The sequence below is a fragment of the Empidonax traillii genome, unplaced genomic scaffold (genome assembly GCF_003031625.1).
Source record: "Empidonax traillii isolate 1590-97213 ecotype Southwest subspecies unplaced genomic scaffold, ASM303162v1 scaffold838:size422897, whole genome shotgun sequence".
In the NCBI taxonomy this organism is placed as follows: Eukaryota; Metazoa; Chordata; class Aves; order Passeriformes; family Tyrannidae; genus Empidonax; species Empidonax traillii.
Window position 1 is genome coordinate 283,091 of NW_020956031.1, and position 24,853 is coordinate 307,943.

General features: G+C 36.3%; 1 protein-coding gene across 1 annotated transcript in view; it reads right to left on the reverse strand.

Moving 5' to 3' along the window:
• Nucleotides 1-24,853, reverse strand: part of LOC114066968 (CUB and sushi domain-containing protein 1-like) — a gene marked incomplete at its 3' end in the record, with an annotated part of 246,559 nt that overhangs the window by 220,140 nt on the left and 1,566 nt on the right. Inside the window, exon 2 of the mRNA XM_027902086.1 lies at nt 18,308-18,420. Within this exon, the coding sequence (XP_027757887.1) occupies nt 18,308-18,420 (113 nt within the window). The remainder of the gene's footprint in view (nt 1-18,307; nt 18,421-24,853) is intronic.

Below are 24,853 nucleotides of genomic sequence, written 5' to 3' on the forward strand. Positions count from 1 at the left end.
TTCTATAACAAGAAGTAGCTCAAAATATCTAACTATTTCTTTATTAATGTCACATTACCTGTATGTTCCTATAGCTGTGTGCCTGTTTTCTCTTTATGTGTGCAAGAGAAGCAACAGAAGGCAGGCATACATTTCCATCTATTTTGATGTTATTTCCTAAGTTCCTTGCATATAATGACTAAAATATTTTTCATTCTGAATTATACATGTTTTGGTATAAATGGGAATATCAGACAGGTATCATGGTATAATGTATCAGATCTTATGACAATAAATTTATATTGATACAGTACTTTACCAGATTTTTTGGTTTTATGTTTCAGCTAGGGATTGAAACACCCAACTAGTGATCATAAAACAACTGTGCTGAGTTATTCATTTTTACTAATTTAATTCTGTGTTTATAATGTGAAGGGGCATCATTTATCCATTTAAACACTCATTTTAACTAATGACCCATGCAATTGCTTACAGCAAGCATCTTTACCTCCCTGCTTGTCTTTTCAATAACTTTGACAGTAGAAATAATCAGGAGAAACAATATGAATGTTAAGATTAAAGTAATTTCTTCATTATAGATGGACTCTACATCTTAAACATGGTTCAATCCCAAAGATATAAAAAACAACTATATTAGATTTATAAACAATAAAGTTTTATAGAATTCTATACAAAATTGATATAAAAATTTTTATAATTCTTACAATACATACAATTTCTAGATATACAAATGCCTATCCTCACAGGTAACTATTACCTATCAGGCCCCTTTGAAGGAAAATGTTCAAATGGGCACTGATTATAAACAGTAAATTTTTCTTGGATGTGAAGACATGAAGTCCATTGATGTTGCTTTGCATATCAACCTTAGCAGAACCAAAACAAACCAGAAAGGCTGCAGGGAGTTGACTGTGTGGCTTGGGAAGAAGCTTGTAATCATTTAGGAGCAATGTCCACTAAATTTTTCTATGTCAACATTCAGAAGTGTCAGGTATGCCATTTAGAATTCAGTTGCAAGAAAAAAAAAAAAAAGGGGCCTCTACATGTCTCAATTTTTTATTTTTTTTTTTTAAAGCTTCTTATGGGTCTAAGTTTAGATTGAATATCCTCATATACTACATAAAAGAAAAGTTCTTATTCTGGTGTAGTACTTCTTAATTGAACAGTTAAAAATCCCTGTAGGAGTCAAACTAATTGTGCTTTTACAGATAGAAAAAAGCTGTTGACAGAGTGAATTGGCTAAATCCAGGATTTAGCCACTGACTGGCCATTCAACCATCAATTTACAATTACTCTCTGAAGAAACAAAACCACAGAAAGGAATTTTTACAGTGGAACTTTTCAGAAGCTAAACCTGAGGAGAGGAGATGAAGATTTTAAATAGAAAGTAGTAAGATGGGACTACATTGGGACTACCTTGACATGGTGCTGTAGCTTAAGATGTTTATTTCCAGTAGACATGCTCTGCTTACATACACATATTTTAAAGGATATGGAAATAGAAAGTGTTACCTGAAACAACTTCTGTTATTCTAAGAAGCAGCAAGTCATGTGTTGATCTAACCCAACTGTACTAATGACCTCATTCTTATCAATGCTTTATAAATTACATTAATCTAACATGGAGCTACTTGCTTGATTTTTCAGGAAAAAACAACAAAAACTACACAAAATAGTTGTATCTAAGCAAACCTTAGATTAAGAAGCAGAGACACACACCCTGGGAATTACACAGGTGTGCAACCTCTGGAATGCAGGGCTGGGATTATGAAAGCTAAGTATCAACACAATAAAAAGTTCTGACAATCAATATAAATTGGCCTCACTCTACCTCCTCTCCAGTACCAGCAACATCACCAATCCCTTTCTTTGAAGATGCTCTGAGTGCCATGAGTGCAGTCCAGAGTAATCTGGAGTCAAGTCTTTTTGAATTTAATACAAGCCCTTCATTAGTCTTCTGTGATGCAACCTCCACTGCTCAACCACCTCAGACAAAGGCAGCACAGCAGATATTATTAATAACATATTCAATATTCTGCTCTGTTTGGCTTTTTCCAATCAAAAGGAAAGAAGAACGAAGAAAATTCATCACTGAACAAGAACCTTCCAAGTGTCTTGGTGCTTCATAAACAGGTTCAGTAATCTTCCGTTTTCAAGCAAAGTTTTATACAGCATGTAAAAAGTATGATAGGCTCATGGGATTCTAAGTTAAGAGCAAACATCCATTATGTCTTGCTCTAAGAAGTACCTCCTTGTGGAGAAAGTAGTCAAAATCAGTATCTTGCTTTTATTCAAAGAAATTTTTTGTTTTAAGGAATATTTTATTGACTGCTAATGCAAAGTGAATTATCAAAATATTAAACAGAGCTTACAGTACTTCAGATGTTCAATTACCACAACATCAAAAGGGAAAAATGGATTAAAACTTTGAGCAGGACAAAAACTCAAGTCATAAAACATGCATTCAATACTGTGCTCATACATGCTGCTTTGAATCAAGAGTGCAGGTGTTATGGCAGCAGATGGTGGTGTTATATATGGTGACGGCTTTTTTCCCCCTGTTGCTCAGGGACAAATACACTGTTTTGTTTGTATTTTTTCTGTCAGCCACATGCCTTTTCCTCTTTGTCTTGATTAGAGTCCATTCCTATAACAGATTTGTTTTAGTTAACCTGTGAGGGAACCTCCCTGTTTCACTAACTTACTAGGAAACAGGACTTCTGCTCTCTAATTCACATAAATACTTTTGGCAACATACAATGTTAGTTCATAACAGCATACTGGAAAATAAGTTTTTTTCCCCATTCATTTTGTCTTTTCAGTGAATCTATGGAGTGAGAGACTTCCTGAAGATATTTTTCCCTCTTTAACCTAAAGTTCTGCATTTAAGCAGCTAAGACTTCATTAAAACTAGTACCTCATAGCATCTGTCACATGAAAATTCAAGTGAGTTATGCTTAGTTTGGACAAAACTGTGATGTTAGAGGGATGAGGACGAGTATTAGAACAGCTTCTTTGTCACAAAAAACCAAATATGCACAATATTAATTGAAAGTTAATGAGGGAGGAATGGGCTGCAACCCTATATTATGCAACAAACTCATCCTAACAATCATGAAATCAGTAAGCCTACAATGAGTATATTTTCTCTTTTCTTCCCATTTACACTCCCTTATCTCCCACACAGACCACAGCACACATGATCCAAATGGAAAGTCAAATTGCCTATAATATAGAACTTATCTTTAAAGGAAAGGTTTAGGATTTTTGTTACTTATTATCTAAGTATAAAAAATAAGCAGAAGAAGATATGAGGGGCAGCTAAATTACCAAAATGACTTTGAAGTGCTGAGTATACTCTAAGCACTTCAAAAAGCATCTCTGCTCTATCCTTTAAAAGGTGATTATATTTAATTTTGCAAAAAATTTAACAAAGAATTATATTTTAACTTTTGTTTCATTCTCAATTTTCTTTTAAAAGCTACATCTCAAACATGAAGAAAATCTGCTACTGACAAGCATGCAATGAGTAAAGCTAAGTACTCTTTCAGACTTGTAGTTACAGAATTCTCGTAGAGGCTACCAGAACAATAGTTATTTGATCTGCAAACAGACTGAACTCCACTCATACTTGACTTCTCACATTAAGGGGGGTGACATTAGTTTCTCCTTTCTAAAGCCTTATTTTGCTAAATAAGCTATTTTGCTTGCAGATTTCATCATGAATAAAGTCAGGAAAGAATGGCATGTGGGTAGCATTTGGGAAACTGAAAGTTTTGAGGGGGGATGAAAATAAACCCCAAAAAACCAAAAGGAAATCACCACAACAAAACAATGCTGGAAAGGCTTGCTCTTTGCCAAGGTAAAGCCTGGTCATATGTGCGGCATTGAAATATGTCCCCCTTTGTTTTAGTGCATCACTCTTGCCATTTGCTTCTACAGCAGAGCTGACTTGGCAGCATTGAAGAGAACTGCAGTGTCCTACACACAGCCATTCAATCATTCACTGCCTAATTCCTTTTTCCCCAAAATGAACCTCAATACTATTAAATACAGATACGCAGAATAAGATTTTAAAAACCAAGGAAGATTTTTTTGGGTGGAAAAACAAACAAAAACAAATAACCAAACACCCTCCACAACAAAGCAAAAACCAAACCCAAACAAAACAAAACAAAAAACCCTACAGTTTCTTTCTTCTAATTATCAGTCAGTTTATAAATTAAATTAAAAATTCTCAAACTATGTTTGAAGTAAGAGTGATTTCCACTGAGATGAAGCATGTCTTTCTACTAAAGGCCCTTTCAGTTCAAATGCTTGCTTTCTGTAAAGCAGGACACATGATTAACACATGATTAACCTTAGATTAAGAATCACACCCTGGGAACTACATAGGTGTGCAACCTGGGAATGCAGGGTTGGGATCAAGAAAGCTAAGGAAGGCACACCTGGAGTTCAATTTTGCAAGGAATATGAAGAACAAGAGCAGCTTCTGCCGGTACTTTAGTCAGAAAAGGAAGATAAGAATTGCACAGAATAAACCACAGAATCATTTAGGTTGGAAAAGGCCTCTAATATCGACTCCAACTTTCAACCAATCAGTACCTTGTCAACTAGACCATGGCACTGACTGTCACATCCAACAGATTCTTGAACACCTCCAGTTGGACTTCACCTCTCTGGGCAGTCCATTCCAATGTATAACAACCCTTTCCATGAAGAAATTTTTCATCTTGATGACATAGAGAAGGCTGAGCTACTCAAGTACTTTTTGTCTCTGTGTTCACTAACAAGTTCCCTTCCCACATCTTTTAAGTCCCTTAACCTCAATGCAATACTTTGACTTCTGCAAGAACTTTGATATAGTCCCCCAAACCTTCCTTGCTTCTAAATTTGAAAGATATGGGCTTGATGAATGCACTATTTGATGGAGAAGAACTTTGCTGGATAGACGCATCCAAAGACTGCAGTCAACAGCTCAGCATCCAAATACAGATGAATAGGCATCCCTCAGGGGTCCATATCGGGACCAGTTCTGATCAGTCCTTTTATTAAGGACACAGAGTGTGATCAAGTGCAGCCTCAGCAATTAGGCAGCTGACTGGAGCAGTTCATACGCTTGAGAGAAGGGAGGTCATCCAGAAGGATATTGTCAGGCTTGACAAATAGGCCCATGGAAACTTCATGAAATTCAACAGGGTCAAGTGCAAGGTCCTGCAGCTAGGTTAGGGCATGCACCAGTATCAACATGTGCTAAGGAATGAATGGATTGAAAGCATCCCTGTGAAGAAGGATCTAGGAACAGTAGAGAATGAAAAACTGGACATGAGCAAGCAATATGCACTTTCAGGCCAGAAGGCCATATCCTGAGCTGTGTCAAAATCATCTGGCCAGCAGATTTGAGGCAGGTAATTCTCCCCACACTCATGAGACCACAGCTGAAAGAACAGCTTTTACAACGATTATAGTAAGACACTGGAATAGGTTTGCTTAGGGAAGTTGGGGATGTCCCATCATTTGAAGCATTCAAGGTCAGGTTTGACAAGGCTTTGAGCAATCTGATCTAGTAAAAGATGTCCTTATTGCAGTGGATTGAAACTAGATGATCTTTAAGGTTCCTTCCAACCCAAACTATTCTGTGATTAAAATGCTCAACTTGCAGACAGCTAAGGTAGTCCTTTAGATTCCATTGTAAAGTCAGTGGAGGCAGAGAGACACCTCTGCTTTGAGATTATTTCCTTCATGTTAACACAGACTTCTAATGACAATTGGCTTCTGAATTATTTAATGATTATAATAATTTATGAGTAGCTCCATCACAAATTTAGGGAGCTAGTCAAGCAAGGTCTACCCTAGCTGCCAGTAGTACATTGAACAGGCAGAGATTTCACAACCAACAGTTCTCTGGAGAGTTCTAATGGAAGCTTTGATCAAACCAGGCAATTTTGGAAACTAAAGCTGTATCACGAAAAGTAACTATTTCATGTATGTCATGTTTTTTGTGATCATGAAGCCCTGTAATCTGGTACTGCCATACTCGCTAACAGACCATAAGCTTTGTAAAGGGTTTGCAAGGCCTCAGGACCAAGGCTTGCTACAGTCAGGCTCACCCTGCATAAAGTTCTCCAAACTTGCCTGCAGCTTTGCTTTGCTTGATTTAGCTGTGATAGAAATTTCTCTAATTGATAGACTATCTAAGGCTACTTTAGTTTCCTTGTTTATCCTTTTTTTATGATGGTACAATCATAATTTTATATGGACAGCTGTAGCAAAGAGTTACTCTATGCAGAATGAAATATTTTTCAGTTGGCAAAATGACATAGTTAAAAGAAACATGGGCCTGCCTTGAGGCTTTGAGAAGCAGAGGTACAGGATGTAGTCCAGGGAAATACATGTATAAGAACAATAAGTGATGAGCCAAAAGCTTGGTGCTGGAGAGCTCAAAGCTATGAAGAACTCACCCATAGCCAACTACAGAAATGTAGACCCAGACAAAGTAGTAGTAGCTAACATGCATGGGACACCATATTAAGTAAATATGGATAAGATATGGAACTGCAGACCATGGAAAAAAGAGTAAACATGTAAAATTGTCTTAAGAGTAACCTCAAATGCGTCCTAAAGTGAGGAAGAGGAAAACATCAACTACTGCACCCAGACAAGCAGGGGAAAGATAAGCATAATACTAGGAAAAAGAGTAGAAACCAAGAAGTGGGAATGCAACTACTTTAACTGCATTCTTGTTCTTTTTTCCTTTTCTGTAAAAATTTAATCTGGACTAATAATGATTAGACTTCAAGACTGATTAACAATTCCAGGTTTACATATACACACACGGAGAACATTCTGCCTCTTTCTCCACAAATAAGATTTTGTGCATCCAAAACTGCTGTTTTAAAATTCTTGTCACTTCAGGTTTACAATTCACTGACACCAGACATGTGCCTAGTCTTGTTAAGCAAGTGTAAGAAAGGCACACATCTAATAAAGTCAAGGAGATTGTGTGACCTTCTCTTCCTCCTATGGTGCTTTTCAGGTCAATCCAACAAGCTTCAAAGAACCTTAAGGCAAGATTTCTTGAAAGTACACCATGCATGAATAATTCAGTAAATATTTTAGGAAGTCTTGCAGCATATGCAAGATGAAAGATTTCAAAGTGTTAAAGGATGCAAATAAAAAATACAGAGTTAACAAGTGGTTACCACTCAAAGTGGTTTTGCAGACTCACAGCAACACACATACCTAACGAAGTTAATGAGATTACTTGGGTGAATAAATAGTATTTAGATAGGCAATACACGGTCCAGTGGCATTGTACAAAAACATGGAATTCTAAAATACACAAGACAAAGATTATGTGATAGATCTGTACAAATCTCAAAAATTTAAGTTAAAATGCAGTGCCCACATTAAGTATACTATAACCAAGCTTCTCCCTTCCTTCACAAGTATCAGGTGAGTGACTTAACAACCTACTTGATTCAATTCTAAGCAAGATCAATGTCTTGATCTTGCAAAGTCAAAATTTAGACATGCTTGTCTAATATTTTGTTGCAAACTTTCACATATCTGCCTTATTGTCCCAATTGCAGAAGAAAAACATGAAAAGTTATGCAAATGAAACCTCCAATACATGGGAGGGATATGGATAACAAAGTAATTCAAAGTATAATTATTAATGGTTCAGTTCAACAACAGAAGATGAAAAGCAAGGTATGTGACTATATTTATATGCTTACTATCCATCTAACACAGCAAATTATGCAACCTTTAATTAGTCAGGAAAACAGCTGCTGGCTACAGTAATATAGCATATCCAACTTTCTATTTTCTATCCCAATAACCCACAGGTTTTATTTCAGAAATACTTAATCAACCCTGGATCAGAACTACACCTTTCACTAGTTTAAAGGAGCAAAAATCTGCAGACAATGATTCCAGATGAAATAGAATTTTTTTAATTTATTTTTAAAAGAAAAGACATAAAAGCCCAAAGTCATCTTTGCCATTGCAAACAGATTTTTAATAAATACCAAGTAGTTATCAACAGTAAACTCTTAGCAAGCTGAAGAGACTTTTTTTAAAGGCAGAATATAGTTTTCTTGATAAAAAGTGATATTACCTTAAATAAAGGACAATAGATAACAAAAAATATAAGCAATACAAAGGCTACTACAAACAAGAACTGACATAACTGAAAATGTACTTTTGTTAGTTGAGAGTTGAAAAGCCCAATGCAAATTTCCCTGATTTGTACTGGTCAAAGGAGAAAATAACTTGCTTTACAAATAAGACCAGAAATGAAGCAAGTCATAGTCAGATTCATCAAAATCTAGGTAAGTACCAGTTGCATTTCATCTGGGACCATCCTGAAAGTAAGTTAACAGTATTGAATATATCCATAACCAGAAAAGGAAGTAGAATTTAACTCTTCAAACAAACAGAAGCCTGGGTATAAACGCATCAAAAATCTCCTCTGACTAATTTGGCAACATGCACAAGACACTGGCAATATTTTATTTTCCATATTGGTAAAGAGGAAAAGACTAAATCCAGAAACAAAAGTTCAGGCAAAATGAAGTTTGAATGGAAAACAGGCTCCTTCCTTAACTATGTGCATCTTGATATTCAGCATCAGTTGCTGTTTACAATAAATTTAGAGTGGGGGCAGGGAAGGACACAGGTTACTTAGCTAAAATTGTAACTCCAGCAAATCTGTAAAGCTATGAACAAAGTTATTCCCCCAAATCCCAGTTGGCTGTAAAATGGAATAAACATGCCAACTCTGTTGAGTCATGTTGCATGGTTTGTTTCAGCAAAGCACTTGGAGATGTGTTCCATAAATTCCTTATGTAGATGACTTTTAAAGAAAAAAAAAATCTAACACAATTTTGGAATTATTGAAGTTTTGACCTTGTTTTTTTCTCAAACTTTTGCTGCACCAAGAGAGCATATTTTAACTTAAAAAATTGAAGTCCAGGTATAAGAACTGGAACATTTTGAAGCAAAGAAGATAAGTTAGTCTTTTTCTATTCAATAAGGGGGATTATGATTTGTTTTGGTCCTTTTTTGGGATTTTTTTTTTTAAGCTATCTACAAGTTATCTATTGGTTTGCAAGATTTTTATATCATGCTGCACATCTGTACTGGTTCCAGCCATGATTGAATCGCATTTCTTCATAGTACCTAGTATGGGGATATATTTTGGATTTGTGATGAAAACAGCGTTGATAAAAGAGAGATGTTTCAGGAATTACTGAGGAGAGCCTGCATAGTGTCAAAGCCTTTTCTGCAACGAGTAGGCGGGGAGCACACAAGGAGTTGGGAGGGAACACAACTGGGACAGCTGACCCCAACTGACCAAAGGTATATTCTATACCATATGATGTTATTCTCAGCAATAAAATGATCAGGAGTGGAGTTTGGCTAGGGCTGCCATCGCTCAGAGATATTTGGAGTGATGGCCTTTGTCTTCCCCAGTAACCATTATGTGTGATGGAGCTCTGCTTTCGTAGAGATGGCTGAACACCTGCCTGCCCATGGGAAGCAGTGAATTAAATCCTTATTCCGCTTTGTTTCAATGTGCAGCTTTTGCCTTAACTATTAAACTGGCTTTATCTCAACCCACAAATGTTCTCACTTTTACCCTTCCTATTCTCTCTCTCATCCCATTTTGGGGGCCAGTGAGCAAGTAGCTGTGTGGTGCTTAGCTGCCTACTGGGGTTAAACTGCAACAATAATGTTAATACTGATTCAGATCAGTCAATGATGGCACTTAGAGAATCTTGACATTTCAAAATACTCTTACAGTGTTTTTCACAAGTAAATAGAAGCCATACAAACATGCAGCAATGAAGGCAGATAAGAAAGAACATGAAATAGGATATCAATATCAGCACAGTTGGGATGATGATCTTTTTGGATGTAGATAAGTTTCTCCAGTATTTCAATACTCAACAGCAGAGACAAAAACCCACCATATTAAGTTTCTTAGGCTATGAAAAAAGAGAAACAGTCCTGTTACAACACTAATTTCCACTTCTACAACCACGTTGCAGTTTTCCATGCTACAACATGCTGTTCTGGTTTAGAACCGGCACCACACAGTAGCAGAGAGGACTAACTCCTGCATGCTTTCTCCTAGGAAGCCTACTTTTACCAAAACATTTTCCTATTGGGTTTGTGATCTCAAAGAGCAGCAGAAGTAAGAATTTTATGGAGGGAGGTTGCAAGTCCAAGAAATGATTACAAGGTATTAACCCCTGACACTGTGTTTGTTACTGATTCATGCACCAAGGATAGAGACCACAGTAGTTCTTACATGGATCAATAAGTCACTAGAAGGCACAAAATAATCCCTTCCAGAATCAGAGAAAGTCAAAAGGCAGTTCCAAGAACTTATCTTAAGACATGTAATTCCCTTTTTAAAGACTACTGGCCACATGAAGGATGTATGTCCATTAAGGATTGAGCTGGAAAGATCGAGCCGGGATGTAAGCTGGAAAGCAGAACACAGCTGACATAGCTTATCATTTGATAATGATGCTAACATAATGGTCAAGGCTCTTCAAAATTATTTTTTCTTTAGATGCAAAATTCATGGGCTCAGAATGAGACCTTCAACATCTAATTTCACTTTTCTGACAATTCAAGTAAGGGGTATTCCATCGCAACTTTCAGGACAATGACTTTTTTTTCTAGGAGAGAATTTCTAATTACGAAAATTCTAATCAAGAAATTTCTGCCTTTGGACAGTTTAGGGAAATAGCTTTCCCGATTTCTGACTCCTGATCCTTTGAATATTGCTGAAATACAACATTTAAGCTAAATGAATTTCACTTCTTTTTTAACTGATGAAGATTCATTCATACACTTCAGAGCAAAAGCAGACTACTTTACCTATCTATCCTCACAAAACAACCATTATGTTTGTCATAAGTTTTATGAATACCTATAGGATTAAAAATAAGTTTATTTAGCTGTTATTGACAAACTTTTTCGATGTCTACATGACTGATATTCTAGATTAGCTATCAGGCATTTACCAAACAGTCTCACTGCACTGCCAGACCTCTTCTGCCCTCAGATTCTGCTACTCTTTATTGCATGTTCTGACACATAAAATACCACAGGTTTTTTAAAACTGCATTGTGATTTCTTTACTGTATAGCATCATTAACAGCCATTCAGATTGTGTCATTCCAAAAAAATGTTATTTTAAAGAAAATTTGCTAAAGAAAGGAAAAGTTGGAATTTATTTTTTTTTTCTTTTTAAGGACTGCAGTTGATAAAGGAAATCTATACCTAAATTCATTCTCAGGAAACAATTACTGCTGCTCCAAAGAGGTGCAACTACAAATTTCAGCCTTAAAAGGTCCCATTTCAGTCTGTGCTTTCACTATACAAAGCTTTTGGTTTACTTCATTACTACTCAAAACATTGCTAAAAAGTTTAACAAACAACTCAGTTTGAAAAGAACAGATTACCAAAATAGTGTGGTGGTGCATCCCAGCCCTCCCCCCACCCTGGCCACACTAGGATCTGAGAAATGCTCATTGGGCCTCAGCCTTACCTACACCTGGGTTAAGCTCCTTCTGAGCTTGTCAGAAACATTGTCTGTTCCCAGGAATTAGTGTTTTCTAACAAGCTCCTCATTTTTTAACGAATAGCCTTGGAAATTTTTTTTTTCCCTGAGTAAACACCAAATAGGAATAATATTTTTGTTCTCAAATTTTCAAAGAAAGTTGCCAAACTAAAGTGCAGCCAGGATGAAAGATTATTATGACTAAAGCCCACTCTTGCAGCCCTATAAACAGCATTCCAAAATGAGATCTCTTGAGCTCTCCTGGACTACAGTGGACTGCAACCAGCATCTCCCTCTAAGCTGGGACGCCTCTCAGAGATAGCAAACTCTCAAGTAGTACAAGTAAGTGGTAGAGTGAACCTTGCCAAAGGACTTTGTTCTGCTGTTGTTTTTATATTAAACCTTTTTTCCCCCTGATTTTTAAGCAACCTTAAACCACACATTCACAACAAATACCAAGCAACAAGTATTTTACTAAAAATAGAAAAAGAAGCATATTAGTCTATTAACAGATAAAGCTGTCAGTGTGCTAGAATACCAGGACTTAATATAACATTAATTTTAGTTTTCTTACCAAAGAAAAGCTAAGAAAAAGGCAGTTTAAAAGGATTAAACTAATAAAATTTACACTGCTTCTTTCTCCAAAAATCACAGCAAAATAGAAAACAGTTATAGGTTTGTGAACAACAAACCGAATGCTTCTCAAAACCCATAAAACAGAATATAGCACAAAATGCATAGCTCTCAATTTCATCATCAGATATTCTTTATAATCTTTTGGACCTTTTCAGAGCTGAATATACTAATCCACTGATGTTCAAAAGTCATATTCACAGTTTCAGATCATTGGAACAATCAAAATTTTTCCAATAAAAATTGTTCCAGTGATTGAATCTTCTAATGAAGGTTCCCTTACCGTGGCAGTTGGGGGAGGGGGGTTGTTGGAGCTAGATTATCTCTAAGGTTGCTTCCAATCCAAACCATTCTGTGATTCTATGAAAATTAAATACTGTCTAATAGATAAAAGAGCACCTCTGACTAAACCATACAGATTATCTCGCTGAAGATTCAGTAGACTACTCATCTCACACTGAATAGTAGGGGATCATTATGCATATTAGTTGAATAAAGTCAGTATTTACTTGCCAATTTAGCTTCCTAGTGCAAATTTGAAATATTTGCCTCAGATTATTCAGTTTGTTTTGCACACGCCCATTTCCAGGGAGTAACTACTCTCATCATTTCAGTTTGTTGGGAGAACTACACAGCCATTAACTAAACTCATGGACAATAAGCTGGAAGCAGTGTTCAAGTGCTGATCCAGTACAAACAAATTTTTACTCTTAAAAGAGTGCAGGTAAGGTATTTTGGTACTTGAGGGAGGGGAAAAAACCACACACCAAGAAATATTGAATCCAGAGTTCTGTTATCTTGACTGGATCCATGTTGACTCGAAAAATCATAGTCTCAGGAAAATTACCAAGGCAAACTCATAGTATTACCCAAGATATTAATGTTTCCAAGTTTGATGAGGAAATGTTTCAATTTTTTGTTTGTTTTTTTTTGTTTGCTCTGTTGTTGTTTTGTTTGTTTGTTTTAAATAGCTGAAAGTATCATGAACCATAAAACAATACAAAAAAAGGAAATCACACCAAATAACAGATACCCAGGAAGAACAACAGCAGCAGGAGGTGGGAAAAAGAAAATTTCTTCAAAGACTACACTGTGGAGGTGTATTACTACTTTCTGCTGTTGATGCTGAAAGGGATTTAAAAAGAAGCTTCAGGGAAGAGGTATCAGGCAGGATAAGGTGACTGGCAGTATAAACGTTAATGCTGGATGTGAGTGGAAAGCTTTGAGAAATCAAAAGAAAAAAAGAAGTATGACCAGAGGGCAGAGGATAGAGGGATGTTCAAGAGCTCTTCCTTTGGCAAAGAAAACCTGCTGCTGTAGAACAGAGGTGAAGGAAAGGTAGCAACATCAAGTCCAGTACATCTGGCTTGCAATTCTATAATACAAAATATAATTAGAAACAACAAAAAAAACACCACACACAAAAACTAACCCCCCCAAAACATGAGATAACAATCCTTGATTCATTTTAAGCTAACCTTAGAGGGCAGTTTAATGTTTAGTAGCAGACATCAGTATAACAAAGTCTAAGCTAGCATGCCATGATGTTTCATTTTACATTGATAATCAGGAGTGTACCATTAATTGAGTTTTCTACATTCACCATTTTTTTCTACTTGACAGCTGGATTCCCTGAATGGCAGGTCATCCTACTTTGATAGAAGAAAGACCATATAACACTTCTAACATGCATTACTCAAATTAATTATACACATGTGCAACAGTTCAGATCCTGGTGTCATTTAAAGAGTACTTGTCTCTCTTGCCAAATATACTCAAGTGTTCTGTATGGGAGAAATAATTCTCACTTTCCAAAGAAAACTTCTACAGTGATAAAGCAACACTGATTTTTAAATTCTTTGTGTAGCCCTTAAACTACCTTTTTAAAAAATAGTTCGTTAACCTCCTTATAGAGAGCAAGAATTAAACTGATTTTAACATGGACATTGTACAAGTCCAAGTAGTTTGTTATTTTCCTCGTGCAGTTCCTGCAAAGGCTAAACATATTTTCTATGATATAAACCACTGCAATTATAAAAAACAATCAGATATTACAGAAAGAGATTCTATCCCCCAAGTCACCAATTCCATTGCTTGAAACTTATATTTATATACCCAGTGATGGTAATGGTCAATAAATCATTTAGCAGATTAAGTTGACAAATGCTATAAACTGAATTTACTACTGAATTTCATAGTTGTTTTCACTTATATAACCATGTATTTGAAAATTCCATAGAATCTTATTTCCAGAAATTAAAAATTCAAGCTTCCATCAGTTCTAGAATTTAGAGTGCTGATATAATCACTGAGCAAGATGAAAGTATTATCAGTTAAAAATACTAGAGAATCTCAGAAATGGACATATAAATCTAGTCAAGTAATGACACACTAAAGAAACTTGCATTTCAGCCTAAGAAATCAGTAACTGCCTAACTACATTAATGTCTTGTTAAAACTCTCTGGTCTACTGCCACAAAGATCTCATTTAGTTAATGTTAGTGTTCATAATATTAATATAGGTGACAGCAGGCTAAGTCACACAAGCACTAACAATCTTCAAGGGCTTACAGCATCACAATGCGGTTTTACTTGCTCCATTAACTTATTTCTATTCCGTAAGAACAGAAAGGATACAATTATGTCATTGGTGCACAGGAAGTGAGTCATAAATGAAGAGTATACTCTACAAAACGCATAGATCAGAATCTCAGGGAAAGGGATGCAGTGTTCTCTCTGCTAGGAATACCACCTATGGGTGTAACTTCAGAGGCTGTTCAGTTGGCACTAAAGTGGTTCACATGCCTTCTTCCCTAGTTCAGTGCCCTACCCCCTTTCTCCAGAGAGCTGAAGAGAGCACCCTGGAGACAAAAATGGTGAAACCTCACAACAGCATCCCCTTTGCTCTGCAAAGCACAGGCTCAGCACTGCACAGGATCTAACGCAGTATTAAGTCTTTTGAAAGACAGGAGCCATTGCTATTGAAATGCCAGCTTTGACCCCATGCTATCGAAATGCCAGCTTTGACCCCACATGATCACATTTTAAAAAACCCCAACTTTCTATAGCAAAAATAACTTTAAAGACATTAATCAATTTAATTTTTTTCCATTTTATGGAATGTAGGAATCCTAATTAGATGACATTTTCCTATTCAGGAGAAAAAGTGGCCTGTCACAAGAATTAAAAAAAACCAAACTTAAACCACTGCTTTTACAGCCCCTGAAAATATGAAAAGTATATGTAAATTAGTTTCCTTCATAAGTCCCATTATTTGAATTTTGCAGACTTACTTCATCTGCTACCATAGACAATTAGTACAATTACAGAATGATTCTTTTTCACAGCTTTACATAATGATGCAAACATTTATTTTTTTCTTTCCTGTTCTCAGTCCATTACAATTCTTTAACTTCTGAATGTTACTACTATATACTTCTATACAAAAAATTCTGTTATGGTTCACTCCCCCAGACACCATTAAACACATCCTAGATTGATTTTTTTTTTTTTTTTGAGCATACCGTCCCTTACCAGCTGACACGCAAATAAAACTCTCCAATTAAGACATTTAAAACCACATTTCTCAAGCTCTGCATTACGACCCCACAGACTCTCAGCTGACAGTAGTCAGTAGTAGTACTTCAATTCTCTTGCTTTCAACTCAACAGCATCCACTTACTCAAGAGAAGAATGAAAAAGCTAGTCAAAACAGGGATAAGGAGATACCTTTAAACTAGTTTAGGGATGGGTAGCTGGCAGAGTGATTATAAAGACATCTTCTGACTGGTTTGTATATTCCCCTGTCCTAGAGGAACTGAACACCTCCGTACTCACAAAATCACATATGACACAGGGGCCAGAAGATGCCACTATTTAAAACAGGTAGTTTAGGGAACAGTTTCTGGAGTTCTTGAACTATGGGGCAACTCAACCTGCTATTACAGCAGAAATCATGCCAAGCCTGCACAAAAAAAGCCTAACCCCTCACTGCTGCAATTCCTTCCTGAACCCTAATTTCCCACTGCCTGTCTGTGCACTGAGACTTGAGTGACTTTCCCCACTTTTTCCAGAGCTGGATGTCATATTTTGAAGTCAATTTAAAGCTCATTGAAAATGCCAGGTTTACAGCCCTAAATCTGAAGGGGGGCAGTGTTGTTTAACCGGAGAGTGGTGCTCCCTGTCAATGTTAATTACAGCTCTTCTTGCTGGGGTTTTTACAAGAAAGTAGGCCAGCAGGAAGTGTCATTATATTACAGCCTGTGGCTCTGTGCATGTGTTCCTAAGTTGACAGTCAAGAGACGTCCTTTAGCCTTTTTCACTGTCTTTTTCAATATGAAAAACAAACTGCTCAGATTGCATAAAAGGATGAAATATGCTACTGCATGCATCTGCTAGAAGAGAACGATACAGGTATATAGAAAGCAACTTCCTATTGAGGGAACAAAAAGAGTTCCTGGTGTGTTCATGATTTCTGATGTTCCTTTTCAACTTACCTAATAAAGCTTTTAAAGACTATTAAAATGAAACTTTCTGTCTTTCTTCATAGCACTCATTTAAGTTAAAAAAAAAAGACTGATTAGCTGACTTACCAGGTGATAAGGCTTTGGGGGACAGAGGAAGGGAGGAATAGCTACCATGGAGAGACATATTGTGAGGTACTAATCCCCAGTAGCAAAAGCTCAAAACAAGAAAGTTTGAGTTAGTCATGAAACCTCCTATGCCTCTTTCTTTCACACCTAGGTAACCACCTCAATATGGATATTAAATTCAAAAGATACTTTAAAAAATGCTATCATTTCAAAGCATCAATCAGATATGAAAGGAAGATATGCATCAATACAGAGCAGACTTCAGCACTGTTAAAAAGGGAGATAAAGTTTCAAGGGCTTACGAGGAGTTCCAGGAGAAACATGATCAGAAATTCACCAAGCATTTGAAGCTACCTCTGGTCTGTAAGTTACTGTGACTTTATCAAAAGTGGTGATCAATGTAAAGGACTTACAAACTTGTAAATGCTATTCCTAATAAATAGCTACAATCAAACCATACTACCTTCTAATAGTATTCCACTACTAGAATAGTACTGGAATATCTATTCCACAACAACTGCACAAATTAAAGTATTTCAGGCACTAAACTGATTGTAGGCAACTTTTTCAGAATAAACCCTTTCAACCTAGGATTATACCTGTGAAACCACAAACAAAAATACTTGGAATTTGGGAAGTAATCTGAAATTGAACTTTCTGCAACTTCTAGTACTTTGAGTCCTGCATTTTCCATAATAAAAAAAGACAGTAGTAAAAAAACCAAAGACACAAAACCTCAAAACACTACCACATACTCAGTTTGAAAGAAATCCTCCAGTAATATTCTGAACACCCTCATTATCCAACAAGCAACTGACTTAATAACTGTATCTGTTGACTTTGCCAAAGGTTGCAGATCTCAAAACCATTTCTTAATACTTCGAGCTGTAAAAAAGGCATCAGCACAGTTTTATGAGCTTAATTCTTAGCAGACACAAGAACACATGAAATGCTTGGCCTTATTCTTACCAAGAACTGTGAGTCATAACTGCAGTCTAACACCTTCCACACAGTAAGATTCAACTGATTTTTTCTAATTTTGTTTATATATACATATATTTTTGTGGTTGTCTTTTTAATTTTCCACAACAAGAAGATTAGTGATTAACTTTCAAGACCAGTCAGCATCTATTTCTTTTCTCATTTTTATCATTATATCCCTAAAGTTAGGCATTGCCTAAAGAAGTTGTCAAAAGAAATAATTTGGGAAATAATAAGAGAACCATTTAAATGTAATCATCTGTAAATCCAGCTTTGGAAGCCTGACAATTTTGATTAAGAATTACAGCAGAAATTGAAGTATCAGCGTAAATTAAATTTAAAAATCAAGACTATGGCGCTGATATAGTAAAATTTAATGTATGCTATAAAAAAACCCCCCAAAGTTAATGCAATACGCACTGATTATTGAAATCCCAAGCAAAACTGAAACATCACACTTCAGCATAAACAATATGTATCGAGAAGAATAAAGACCTGGTAGGAAAAGAGTTCTTACCTTCATAGATAGCTTTGAAGCCTTGAGCACTGACAGCAAAATCTGTGGTGAAACAGAGGGTGAGGATAGATCCCGTACTCACAATAGATGACGGAAGCTGAAATCCAGATAGCCTGTGCAAGAACAAGGCCCAAATTACTATAACTTTTTAAAATAAAGCAATCAGTAGGTGCAATGAGCATTACAATAAACATCATGTTTTTACATTTGAACTGCTAATGCATTTCACTTTTTACTCTGATGCACCTCTAAACATTCACTGCAAAATTTCAAACATGTCCTTGAGCTTTTTAATGCTCCTATGTTAACATATCTATACACTCTCCAACAGAGAACAGTGAAAGAAAGACCCATTTGTACCTACTGGAGAAAAAAAAAATTTATTAGGATACATTTTATGATGAAGACAGGTAAATTTAGGACACCTCGAGGTAGATAGCCAGATATTGACTCATAAACATATCTTGTACAATTTGATACTGCTTAGACTATCCTGCCTGTCCTCCAGGTGCTGCTTTAGAAAAAAACATTGAGCTTATATATTCAACCTGATAAACATTAACTAACTGGAAAACAAACAAACAAATAAACCCACCACACTTCCATTTAAGAGCTTCAGAAAAATTACCTTATATTTCCCATCTTATTAGCAGTCTTACTTTTGCACACAAAATAGAACTTTGGATAAGCTATAACTGCATTGCAGTATCGATTATATAATTTCCCCATATTTTAATTAATTTTGAGGATAAAATGGATTGAAGCAAAGAGTTTAGGTCCTGTACTGAAACATCACTAAACACAATTTGTTAGCTCTGGCTGATACTACTGAGATATTGGGTTTTTTAAATAATTCATTTCTCATAAGTAAGATGCAAGACACCATTACTGTCTCACAAACACAAAATTATATTGGTAGCTTACATCACTAGTTAATTTCTGTATTTTGAAATAGAGGTATGTTATTGAGTATATATAGGACAACCCTGCCAGAAAATCAGCTTTTGCTCAAATTTCAGCCTGAAAGGAACTTCTTAGATATTGAAACAGATTACACACACCCTGCCCCCCCCAACTAAATACACACAAAATGCCCACCAAAAATGCTTTAATTTTTTATTTCTTAATTTGGATGGTTAAAACAATCCATGCCTTAAAAAAAAAAAAAAAAAAAAAAAAAAAAAAAAAAAAAAAAAAAAAAAAAAAAAAAAAAAAAAAAGAAAAAAAAAAAAACAACCAAAAAAACACCAACAACAAAACCCACAAATATATAGCTATAGATCATTAGTTGGCATCTGGAACTGCAGAAAAGAAATAACTGTAAACAACATATTAGCACAGCAGTGTCACTGAACTAGACGTTCTTTGGAAAATTAGGTTTATTTGAGACCACTTTCATATATAAAAAACACATTAGAGGAACTCCATGCTTGAATTACACCAGTCAGGTTGTTCCCCACCTCCTTCCAATTTTGAGCTTTGGCAAACAAATAGACTCAGATGAGTCAGAGATCAAAGCGAGGAGAGCTTTAAATACAGATGAAGGCATACATAAGTCAGCAAAAATCTTTCTGCAATTTCTTCCTTTCCTTTTAAATAACCTTGTCTCCCATGTGATAATTAGCTGTTTGCTCTAATCTTTTTACTTTCTGTGTGCTTGTCAACCTAATACTCCTATTCTTTTCCACCTCATTTCCTCCAATTCCAGAAATAACCAGGTTGATTTTCCCCTCAGTCTTCAAACTGCAGAACTACCACAAGGCTTGCCACATCCTATGTTCAGACATTTGCATGTTCTCTCACCTTCACCAGACATTGCAGGTTTTAGGGAAATGTGCCTCTTGTTCCATTTAATAAATTAGAGTGTTTATCACTTCTGCCCTACATCTGGAGTGTACTGTAAGACACAGTTCATTATTAATTTAGGGTATGTATTTTCTGATCTTACTTACATGTCTCTCTCTTCATTGAGAAGAGATTCAAAGAGTTCTTGTTTTAAAGGGTGGTTGTTCTGGGATTTATAATTTTTTTCTTTTTTTTGTAACATTACAGTATTTCCAGGATCTAACATTTCTTGCTAAAATACAAGAAACTAGCATTCATTGTAGGGGAAGGAAAGAATATCAGCTTGAGACACACAGAAAGACAGAAGCAGCTTGCCTCAACACTTCATATTACATAAGAGACTTAAAAAAACTCCCACAATAAAAACACAAAAACAGTTATATTGGTGCAGAACTACAAAGCTTTAGCTACCTCATTCCTGATCAGTGTTTTCTCCACTTGGTTTAGATTTGGTTCATATAAATGAACTTATCTGAACATTGACTGCACATCCTGAGATTTTGCTATGATTTCTAGACAAACCTGCTTTGAGTCTGTAATAATAGGTATCACTCTTACAGTATGGATTCTTAGGCTACCAAGTAAATAAAATAGTTTCTATAGCATCCTCCTTGAAATACTAGAAGATCATTCTTTAGGTTGACACTGCAATTCACATTAAAGGAAGACATATATTCTTTTATATCTTAAGTCAGTGCACTTGAAGGTTTTGCAGACACAGGAAGAGACAAGTATGTGGGGAAACATCAAGTGTATCAACCTGAAGTGTATTTTATCAAGGTCTTTATACTGCAGTAATACAAAAAAAGCTTATGGAAAAGTCTTGAATAAAAAAAAAAATATGTATTTCAGTCATTCATCAGACTACCTAGGTGCCTCTACAGTAGCCTTGTTGCCTGAAATATTTCTGAAAGCATCTTTTTATAGTATTCTAATAAATTCAGTGAGATCCAGTGCCACAAAACTGAGTGCAAACAAAAGCTAGATGGTAGATGAAAATCTATCATGTCATTCTATAGACATTTCCAGAATTAAAACACTGCTAAACCTACTAAGTCATTTTCCACACATACACACACTCCCTCAAACACATGTTTTTGCTGGGTGGTTATAGCTCATGAATCATAATGTGTTTTGTACACTTCATCATACAGAAAAATCACATACCTTCACGTGCTACTTTACTGTGAAAATGCATCTTGGTAATTAATGTGTAGGCCTTTACTGCAACCAGAAAGGGAACTGTTTAGACAGACAAGTATGTGTGCTAAAAAGCAGAATCATTTCAAGTCCCTGTGCTAATAAAATTGTCATTTGATAAACTTGCACTACTTCATACTGAGCATATGGTGATACTTTAAGCTTAAAATATTGCTGCTTCCTTAACTTTCAGCAGCATTAATCTGCACAAAATGCACACACTGAAATACTTTTAAAGCACAGATGGAATATATATGGCTTGTCTGTAAAGAAGAAATAGAACTTGTAATAGAAAACACAGTGGTACATTAGTACTGAGTTTATACTCCTTTTGAGGGGAAAAAAAACAAAACCGAATCACTGCTTATATCACTCTCCACTGTAATTTCACAGATCAGCCATTTCTACTGATAAGGACTATAAATACACAACGCTTTTTTTTTCAATAGCATAGCAATAGATCCACCTAGCTCCACTGAGAACTTCTCCACCCTTTACTTGTGAGGGCATATTCTCAGCCTTCTGGGTGCTAAACAATGTGACAAGAATTGTAGGGGGTTGGGAATATATTTAGGGGTCTGTGGCACATGATGCATGAGAAGAGGCTGAAGGAATAGATTTCTTGAGTCCTTAAAAAATGAGTTATCTTTAAAGGGGGAAGCTTACTGCTGCCTTCAGTTACCAATTGGAGTGATACATTAAAAAGTCCCAGCTTTTTCCATGTGCAGAAAGGATGGGAAGCAACAGATAAGGTGTAATATAAGAAACACAGCTTTATGTTAGAAAAACTCACTACCATGATGGTGGTGATGTATTTGAACTGGTGCCCAGAGAGAACCTGGCATCTTCATCCTTGGTGACAGTAGAAACTCAATAATGATCTGAACAGCAAGATCCATCTTCAGATTTGGCTCCAATGTCAGCAGGTAGTAAGATCAAATAACCACAGACCCTCCTAAACCAAGTTATTCAATGAATCCATGGCAAATAAGGATGGCATGGGCACAGTGCCCATCACAAGCAGTTGCCCTGAGAAAAGCAAGAACACTCAGCAGTTTCCAAAAAAATACAGAAATATAATGAGATCAACCTAAGAATAAGGTTTTCATAAGTTTATTAGGGGTTGTACTTTTAGTGAACGTAGGTGTAGTTATGAATTTATACCAAGTCCTAAGTGTTCACACAAAAACTGATAGGCCTGTAAGCATGGCCTATATTATGAACTTATCTTTGCAGAGGTTTTGAAGACAACCTCAACACAAGAAGCTTTGCTCCTCTCCCCTCCAATGAGAACATTCTTGTTCCCAGAGTCACTAGATTTATTTTTTTTTTAAATAAACATTTTTCACTGCAAAATTCATTATCAAAATGGTCAAATTAAGGTTCTCAAAGTGTCTCCAACAGAAACAGCTAACCACCAAAAGAGCATCGTGTGATCAGACCCTTTATTAAGAGTATGTAGTGATTTCACAATTGTCAGAAAACAACGAGCAATTGAAAAGGAAAAATAGAAACATTTTCACCATTATATTAGCTTGTATATTTATTCCTACAGCTGCCTATAGTGCAGTTATGTGTTCAGATTACCATATGGCACAACATTTTTTCAAGGTTTAATGAATTTTCTTCTGAAATTTAAGAGCCAAAACCCCCACAAAAACATAGAGGGAAGGAGGACCCTGCATCCATGAGGACTGATTTATTTTTTTTCAAATCAGGCCCATGAAATCTACAAAAGACACATTATTGAAATTAGAAGGACAATCAGATCTGATAAACATGTTTACAATTGTGTCTGATATATATACACAAACTAACCACTTCTCAGAAGTAACTCGAGTCTTTTGGGCTAACACAAAACATTCTTGTCTGAAATTAGCTATCAGTTGTCTCTTGCAAAAACTAATAGCTGAAAGGATCAATGTTATTAATAATGAGATAAATTATAAAGCTAAGTTTCAGTGATTTATCCTACAATCAATTTTGGGCAAGCCATGTGTAAACTACAAAAATCTGAGATATTTTCTTCCACCTCTCTCAAAATCTGCATAAGGAAAAAATCTAACCTTTCTGCCATTTTACCATAAAGGTCATCATTTGCCATAGGAAACATCAAAGAGCCACCTGCCATCCATGTCATATCTTCTCAGGGTTCACACACTATTAAAATTGTCATTTAACGTAGAGGAAATCCATAAGATCTTTCTGTATCAAGCTCACGTTAACAGATGAAAACACAAAGTTAGTTGCAGGTGATACCTCATCAGTTGCAGATCAGAAAGTAAGGCAAACCAAAAGGTACCCTGTAGGACTAAACCTTTAGGCAACCTATTGTAGCTCTCTGGAAATACCTCACTGCATCACAGAAGCTGAATACTAAATACAATACACCAAAAATGTTCAAAATGTGGTATCTCACACTTGCCTTAATGGGAAATTATTCCTAGAACCATTCTGTCAATAAAAAGCAAGCAAACCCTTCCTGTATTTCAGACATCTGATATCACCAACAGTGAGTGATATGTCTAGGCTATCATGCAACTGAAGAAAAAGCAATCAAGATATGACTCTATCAATTTATTCTTCATTTTATTAATTTATTTATTATTGCCTTTGTGGTAGGATGACCTTGGACATCGACTAGATTCCCATCCAGTCAGTCTCTCTAACCCTCTTCAACTGGATGGGGGGAGGAAATAGTACGGAAATGCTCCTGGGTCAGGACAAAGACAGAGAGATCACTTACTAATTATTGTCAGGGGCTAAACAGAGTTGTCCTGGGGAAAATTACTTTATTACCAATTAAAATCTGTTTGGATACTGAGAAACAGACAAATTCATCAAAACCCTTTCCCTACTCCCCTTTCTACCCAGGCTCAACTTCATTCCTTCATTCCCAACTTGTCCACCTCTCCCCTTAGATAGTGCAGCGGAATGGGGGCTGGGGTCCATTCACATCTGCTCTGCAGCTCCTTCCTCCTTGCACTTTTACCCTGCTCCAGTGTGGGCTTTCCACAGGCTGTGGTTTCTTCAGGAAAAATTCTCCACATACTCCACTGTAGCCTCTTCCATACGTTGCAGGGGAATCTCTACTCCAATGCCTACAGCACCTCCTCCCCCTTCTTCTCTCGCCTTGAAGGTCTTACAGCTGTTTCTCTCATTTTTTGTCCACTCTTTCTCTCTGTGGTGCTTCTCTTCTTTCTTACGTATTTCCCTGAAGTGGCCTCACCTTGTCTGTGGATTCAGCCATGCCCTGCAGTGGGTGGTTTGAAGCCGCCTGTTTCCAGCACGGGGCACCCCGGACTTCCCCACAGGTCCCCCCTGTAGCCCTGCTGCTGCTGAAGCCCTGGTACCTGCACCCAGTACAGCCTTGATGATACAAACAGAGAACACTTCAAAAGCATCATCTGTTCAAGTGCACCTCAATTTCTGCTTTAAAAAGTCAAATAATTAATATGTTATTTTAATAATTAGCAATTAGAATCAGTTTAAACTACCTGA